This window comes from Lytechinus pictus, chromosome 10 (assembly GCF_037042905.1).
Source record: "Lytechinus pictus isolate F3 Inbred chromosome 10, Lp3.0, whole genome shotgun sequence".
In the NCBI taxonomy this organism is placed as follows: Eukaryota; Metazoa; Echinodermata; class Echinoidea; order Temnopleuroida; family Toxopneustidae; genus Lytechinus; species Lytechinus pictus.
In genome coordinates, this window is record NC_087254.1 from 19733438 (window position 1) to 19742084 (window position 8647).

The following is an 8647-nucleotide window of genomic DNA, read 5'->3' on the forward strand; positions in this document are numbered from 1 at the left end:
TGATACAATTTTCGGACCAAAGACAATATAGAAATAAATCTTAAAAGACAATCTGCTGATAAACCAAACTTTATAATAAAGGTTTAAGCCACCTTCAGATTTGTCAAAATAAAAACTTTGGAGTGTTTCGTAGTGTTCATAAGTAGCAATCAAATAGCCCCCACCTGTATATTAAAATCAAGCGATAAAGTAAATCTGCAAAGGTTGCCAACTGGTAGTGTCACCCACGGGTTGATGGTATTATGATGCACTTTAACCATGGGTTATTCTCACCTCTTTCAAGAATTACTTATAATTGATGTTAACACCTAGATTAAATTAACCCACACATGATTTAAACAGGCTAAAATCACTGTCTTCAAAAACTTCAGGCCACCATTTTCATTAAATCTTGTTACCTAAAGGATGCTGTGCATTATTGTTTAGAGAAGCCTCCATTGTAACATGTATTATTGACTTAGTCTTCCCCTCCCCCTTATTCTCTTGCCACTTCTTCCTCTCTCTCCCTCGATCCCCTTCTCCCCCCCCCCCCCCACCTCTCTTACCCATTCTCTCTTTTTCTCTCCCTCCTCTCTCTCTCTCCATCTCTCTTTTCTCTCCTCTCTCTTTCATCTTAACACTTAATCATACAACAATCACCATTATCTTAATAGATTATGGGGTCTCTTCTTTCATTTGATGCACGTTGTACGATGCTAACTTCAAACATGACCGAGTTCAAATGAGAAGAAAACTTACCAAAGAGGATGGCGGATGGTATCTTAATTTGAAGGAGAAAAAAAATCACATTCAAAAAGTGAATTTTCTGCCCTTTCATCCTAATCAGAAAAGTTGAGCAAGGAATGTCATAGCTGTTGCTTCAAACTAATACTTGAATTTCAATAATTTCATCAAATTAATGTTTTTGACATTGCCTACCATAGCAATAGCTTAGTTTTATTTTTTAATTTATGCATGGCTGATCATTAAAAAAATGTAAATCAAACAGGCATCCTGTGAAAATATACATATTCATAAAGCCAAGGAAATTCAAGCTTTATTTCAAGACAAGTGGAACGCCTCTGGCAGTCTCGCCTGCATTACGCGATTTAATATAGCAGCAGTGCTAACTTTGAAAACTACTATAAAATAATCATTCACAAAAACTCCATTCATATAATGACATAATACCACGTTCATTGACCATAAATGACATTTGAACGGTGACTTAAGACTTGTCAACTACATCCATGTCCACATTTCAATCACTCTATCTATAAACTTTCAAAGTTATGATGGCAATTCAACAATTACCCCAACATGGCCTAAGTTTATTGACCTTAACTGACCTTTGACCTTGGTTTTGTGACCTGAAACTCACAGGGGATGTTCAGTGATACTTGATTACTCTTATGTCCAAGTTTTATGAACTAAATCCGTAAACTTTCAGAGTTAGGATGGTAATTTAACAAATACCCCCAACACAGCCAAAGTTCATTGACCTTAAATGACCATTGACCATGGTCATGTGACCTGAAACTCGCACATGATGTTTGCTAATACTTGATTAACCTTATGTCCAAGTTTCATGAACTAGATCCATAAATTTTCTAAGTTATGATGTCATTTCAAAAACTTAACCTTCGGTTAAGATTTTGAAAATAATTCTCCCAACATGGTCAAAGTTCATTGACCCTAAATGACCTTTGACCTTGGTCATGTGACCTGAAACTCAGGCAGGATGTTTAGTAATACTTGATTAACCTTATGTCCAAGTTTCATGAACTAGGTCCATATACTTTCTAAGTTATGATGTCATTTCAAAAACTTAACCTTAGGTTAAGATTTGATGTTGACGCCGCCGCCGCCGTCGGAAAAGCGGCGCCTATAGTCTCGCTCTGCTATGCAGGCGAGACAAAAAAAACGAATTTACTCTAATTTTAGTATTTTATTCAAAAGAGAATTTTTTTTACCCTCCACCTACTTGGCCTTTAGCATGATGTGCATGTGTCAAACTGTCATATCACCTACTCCAAATATAAGAAGAGACTATAGTTTACAATTAATGTCATAATTGATTTTACCTTTGATTACTTTATGATAAAACATCAATAATTCCCAGTCGTGTTTTTTTTGGGGGGGAAACTATGCAGTATACTGGGATTTTTTAACTTCCCACAACTATTGTCTTTATGATACATTATGTAATCTCCCTCAACAAGTAAGCTCTATACAAAATGCAAAATATACATCAGTAAATCTCTTTGTTATCTCATTTTATTGCGAGTAACATCACTACCATTCAAAAGAATTCTTTCCTCAAATAATGGTTTCCTTTGTAAGATGCATAGCTCATTCACTGACCTCACATCAAACACTTTAAAAACATATACATATATCTATATACAGCAAGAATTATTATCAAATGACTTGATAAAATTTCCACATAATATTTAGAATGCATTATATGTACATTCAATACATTACCACATTGACTGAAGTTTTATTTCATGAACTAACATATGTGTTAATATGTGGATGTCTTGGGAACACTACTACTGGGTTAGCTCTATGCGCCCGTCAATTCCCTGTAGTGTTCAGAAATTCATTGTCTTTTCAAATAACATGGTAAATCTAACTTTTCTTTTGTACATTGAGCATAATATTCAATATAGTTACCCCATTTTCTTCCCCCATATTGTATTAAAACAAGCCCTCACAACCCCCATCCTTCATGACATGCAACAATATGCATTTGATTATAAATAACCTATCAATGACTCAAAATGCAGAAATTGTTAATGTGTGTATTGAATATCTGTTCTTTCAACAGTCATTTATTTCCCTGAATATGAAGGAGCAATGAATATCCTTGCACTCTTCAAAGGAAGCTGATTGGTGGTATGTAATGTAATGAACATTCTGGTGCACTCCAAGGGTCAAAGGTCACAACGCATTTTTTACAGATGTCATACTGAGGTTGGCTCGCCCGTCTTCCCTTCCACATATCTGATTGGTACTGCAAGGGGAAGAGAAGAAAAAGAAGAGGGGGAAAGGGGGAGAAAACTTCTCAATATATATGGAATATGATCCCAAAAAATATTGAATACCCTCATGGTTTAAATAACAACAAGTGGAATGCCTCTGGCCGTCTCACCTGCATCACGCGATTCAATATAGCAGCAGTGCTGATTTTGAAAACTACTATAACTCGCACAAGATGTTCAGTGATACTTGGTTACTCTTATTTCCACGTTTTATGAACTAGACCAATACACTTATAGAGATATGATGGCAATTCAACAAATACCCCCCAACGTGGCCAAAGTTCTTTGACCTTACATGACCTTTGACCTTGATCATGTGACCTGAAACTCGCACAGGATGTTCAGTGATACTTGATTACTATTATGTCCAAGTTTTATGAACTAGACCAACACACTTTCAAATTTATGGCTGTAATTCAACAAATACCCCAATTTGGCCAAAGTTCATTGACCCTAAATGACCTTTGACCTTGATCATGTGACCTGAAACTTGCACAGGATGTTCAGTAATACTTGATTACTATTATGTCCAAGTTTCATGAATCAGATCCATAAACTTTCAAAGTTATGATGGTAATTCAACAGATACCCCCAATTCGGCCAAAGTTCATTGACCCTAAATGACCTTTGACCTTGGTCATGTGATGTGAAACTCATGCAGGATGTTCAGTGATACTTGATTAACCTTATGTATAAGTTTCATGAACTAGGTCCATATATTTTTTAAGTTATGATGACATTTCAAAAACTTAACCTTAGGTTAAGATTTTGATGTTGATTCCCCCAACATGGTCTAAGTTCATTGACCCTAAATGACCTTTGACCTTGGTCATGTGACATGAAACTCAGGCAGGATGTTCAGTAATACTTGATTAACCTTATGGCCAAGTTTCATGAACTAGGTCCATATACTTTCTAAGTTATGCTGTCATTTCAAAAACTTAACCTCAGGTTAAGATTTGGTGTTGACGCCGCCGCCGCCGTCGCCGTCACCGCCGCCGCCGCCGTCGCCGTCGGAAAAGCGGCGCCTATAGTCTCACTCTGCTATGCAGGTGAGACAAAAAACTGCATGAAATTCTTGTTACAATGCAATTTGTCATTGAAAAATAAATATATGAACGAAAATTATTAATCTTATCTGTATGTTTGCTGATGAATATTTAGAACCAAGAAATATAAACCATCAAATACTGAATATTAGAAAAATGAATAATACCATATCTCAACATAATAAGGAAAAAGATAACATTAAAAATATCAAATATCAACCATTTTTTAAAAACAATTTTAGTATTGCAACACCACATTTCAAGCCAGGATATCATTTTTAACTCACTGTGCTTGAAATAATTGCAAGTTATATATTCACTGTATGAAATAAAGATTTCAACTTTATTTTGAAAAATCCTAAAGTTGATTTATTCTCCTTAACCCTAACTAGGCCGGGCTTTTTTGGCTGTTCTGTGGCTGGGGGGGGGTTGATTCAACCCCCCCCTGAGATCTCGGCCGCCGATCGCGCGAGCGCCACAAAAATTTGCACGCTGGTAGTGTGCGATGTTATCTACAAGGCTGTATGGTAAAATTTTCCAAAATAATGAGATTTTATTTTATATGAATTAATTATGCTAATTTATGCATAAATCATACTTTTTGCTCTAATTCACTAAATGAAGCTCCTAGAATGCTAATTTTTGGTAAAAATATTCTTTGTAGCATTCTTAACAATGGCAATTGAAAAAAACTTCGGTTTGGAAATCAATTTCTTATGTATTTTATTGTTTTATGAATTTCTTATGTATTTCTTTGTTTTTCAACCTTTTGTTTTTCTTTGTTTTTTTCACCAGATTTATTGCACAACCTTTTTGAAGCATAATTATGCTAAAATCAATTGCTTTCAGCTGTTTAAAGTAAAAATAATCATATCTTTATGAATAAGATGAGAAAACTCAATTTGCATTGACTTTGGACACAAAATCACGTTTTGGAACAATTTTTGGTCTTACAAGCACTTACAAAATGTTGCGTAATTTGGGAACCACGTACCCGGGCGTCGTAAATTTGGTCTCAAAAGATGCGTGAGACTTAAAAGTATAAACTCTGCGAGTGGCGCGGTCAAAAAATTTCGCGCGGCGGAATGATCGCAGAAAATGTGGAGGGGGGGGTTGATTCAACCCCCCCCCCGGCCATTTTAGGGTTAAAATGCAAAGGGATATAAGCCCATATCTCTTTGGCAAAATAGAGACATTTTCATTATCAGATCTCTATAAATTTAGCTTAGTGATACAAGACTACAATTCTTCACAATTTTTGCAAACTGCTTAAAATAGAAAACTATTTAATTAAAATAGAAAACTATCTAATTAAAAAAAAAAGCTCAAAGATGTAAAGGGTGACTACTTACTTGGATATTTGTTTGGTATAGCATCAGCATCTCTTTTCACTTTATCCCAATATGAGTTAGGAACAAGTAACCATGTGAGAGGCACTGTATAGTGTGGGAGGGAGAAATAAATGGGAAGAGGTTAATGAATGCAAACAGGAAAGGGATAGTTTGATACATGTATGTCATGAAATATGAATGAATTTAAAAAAAGATAAATTCCATATCATTATATAATATTGACTGGCTTTGATGGGAACATGAAATATATTGCCCGCAACCAAATCATATTGGCCCCGAGTCTTTCGATAAAGACAGTATGGTTCTTTTGAGGGCATTATATCTATTGTTCAAGAAAGAGAAGCCAGTCAATATTATCATTACCTACAGCTGTATGTGTCATTCGGGCCACTATTTGGAGCAACTTAATCTGCCTATTTGCTTGTTATTCATTCTGATTCCAGGTTATTCATGAACTTGATAAAATAATTCTGGCTAAGTATTGTGACAGAAATTGTTGCCATGCAGCCACACACCACGTAAGGCGTGAACATGAACTCAATGCTTACAAATCTTGCACTTTGGTTTGATCATTGAATACCTCTACATCAATATCTTAAAAAATAATTTTTAAAAGATTGAATACTCACATGATGAACCAAGAAGGCAAGACACAACAATAACAGGTTCCTTATCCCATGAGAACTTGAGGAAAGGGATGATACCTAAAAAGGAAAACAAATGAAAACCACCATGAAAAATATTTGGAAGATAATTACATTTTTTACATTCTTGCCCGTATTCTGAATGTGAAGTCCATTTTAATGTAGGCCAGAGTCTAATTGCTAAATTATGGGAAGCAAAAATATCTATCTCTGAGACTCTGTACAAGATAGACTGAAGGGGATGGGGCCCCGTACCTACAGCCAACGTATAGTGAACTAGCGTTTTATAGATCGCGATTTAAAACTGTTTTTTAAGCAAAATTGAAAGTTTCATGGTTTCCATTATCAGGTAAATATAAATAACTTAAGTAATTGCATACCTTGGGCCGGAGTTATTGAAAAAAATCCTCTGGATGATTGAGAAATCTGTCATCTAAGACATTTTCACCTGACCTGACGGTTTTTCTTGCAAGTTGCCATCTTGAATGACGTCATTATCGTATTAACTTAATGTCTCGAATCGATATATCGCGATTATAACTAGTACTAGTACTAGTATAACTAGTATCGTTTATCATCGGTTTCGTTCGCATATGGAGCAGATCGTATAATATCGAAAGCAATATCGATATCACATTCGTGATTGTTGACGTTCGTTTGTAAATATTTTATAGTTTGGCTGCCATTTTGACCATTTTTATCGTGTTCAACCCAATTAAACATCGGTAAAGTATATTTTTCATGCCTTTTTCATCTATATCGTTTAAAGTATTTAAATGTTAAAACATGAAGTTTTAAAAGTTTGTTGTTTATACATCCTTAGATTGTAAATTCGATGTGTAAAATTACATCAAACTTTGGACTGTGAATTGACAAAAGGGAGGGAATGAGAACACATGCGAGCCCACACGTACACCCTACCGTCGGTAAATGGGGATTACAGTAAAATGTCAGAAATTGTTGAATAAATCCCCAGAAACGACGGTTATTCCTGTCTATGTACAAGATTGCTTCTATTGTACACAGTATCGCTAGATTCATTAATAGTTCCGCATTTTCCTTCTAAGCAGGCTGCTTCTAAACATGCGCATGCGCGAGGGTCCGAGCTTAGACCCTCACGCATGCGCATGCGATGTTTTGAAATCGGCAACGAATTATTTATACGTGTGAGGAACTCCATGTTGGCTCTAAATCACCAATTTTGAGACTGATAGAAGCATGGAAAAAGCATGAAACTTTGTGTAAAGTAAGAATATTAGTTTTAATTGTTTTTAAACTTAAAGATCGTGATGTTGCATGAATTTTAGATTTTCCCCCCATAAAATCCCACTTTTGTCACTCAGAGTATTCAGAGCGAGTTTTTGGCCTCGATGATCGGGTACGTGGAGCATAGACATAGTGAAGCGGTAGTGAAGTGCAGCCTGCACGAACATCGCTTGAGGTACCCTGACCTGAGCTACGCTACGCCTTCGCTTCGGGAGCTCCCAGTCCGCGCCGCGTCCCCGACTTACCCGCGCTGCGCGCTGTAGACTCGGGTTACAGAATGATTTTGACAAAGGACATGGAATTGAACACTCGGGACTGGGCCGAAGTGCAGTGGATGCACATAATACACGGATGGGACGGAACGTATACAGGCCGATAAACAGGTCTCGACACGATTCATTGTTATGAAAATTGTATTAAAAACATATTCTAAGAACTGAAGATAAATCGAAGTTTATTACAAACTCATAAAGAGGTTAAATTACCTTTTCTCCAAGCCTCTCGGGCCGGTGAGATCACTCGAGTTGCCATAATAATGCTAAAAAATGAAGTGCGCCAGCTAACGGTTTAAATCACCATGCGTCGTTCATCTGGTATCAGATTTTCGCTCTTTTTTCATTTTTTTTTCTTTCCTTCTTTCTTTCTTTCTTTTTTTCCTTTCCTTATTTCCTTCGTTTTAAAATTCTTTCTTTTTTCTTTTTTCTTTCTTTCTTTCTGGCTTCCGTCTTCTGACTTTCTTTGCTTCCCGCTTATAGCTTCTTTCTTGGGGGGGGGGGGGACGAAAAAAAATCTTTATTTAATTTGTATCATTCGTTTCCTTTCATCGCATTTATTTCTTGATTGTTTATCCGATTTGCACTAAATTTCTTTTGTTTTACCCATTTTGACCCAAAAAGGCCGTCAACAAAAATTTGCCCATTTTAGCTTCTTCATGATTAGTGCATTATATAGGCCTACGCTCATAAAAATTTTTCAGAAAAAAAAAGAACGAAATAATATTTACAATGTAAAATAAAGAAATGATAATTACAATAATTATGATTGGGCTAGAAATTCTACTTGGCGGATCCAGGTAGGGGCACATCCGGCCCGTGCCCCCCCCCCCCCCTTGAGAGCCACCAAAAATATAAAAGGGAAATATGCCATGCATACGCAAGTGAGTTTTTTTTTTTTTTTTTTTTTGGCGGCTTTCAAATTTTTCCTGGAACAAAATGTCTTCGGTTTGGCAGTGAAGACTTTTTGGGGGGGCTTGACAAAATTATCCGGTACAAAATGTCCCCACCCCTTTTGAAAAATCCCTTGATCCGTCC

The 8647-nt window shown here is 36.2% G+C and overlaps 1 protein-coding gene across 1 annotated transcript; it reads right to left on the minus strand.

Moving 5' to 3' along the window:
* Nucleotides 1–2238: 2238 nt before the first annotated feature.
* On the minus strand, nt 2239–7887 carry LOC129269946 (uncharacterized). The gene is made up of 4 exons (XM_054907386.2): nt 7823–7887; nt 6057–6131; nt 5428–5511; nt 2239–2998 (listed from the first exon to the last, which is right to left on the minus strand). The coding sequence occupies exons 1-4, from the start codon at nt 7866–7868 to the stop codon at nt 2949–2951; spliced, it is 255 nt and encodes an 84-aa protein (XP_054763361.1). The 5' UTR covers nt 7869–7887; the 3' UTR covers nt 2239–2948.
* Between the last annotated feature and the right edge of the window lie 760 nt (nt 7888–8647).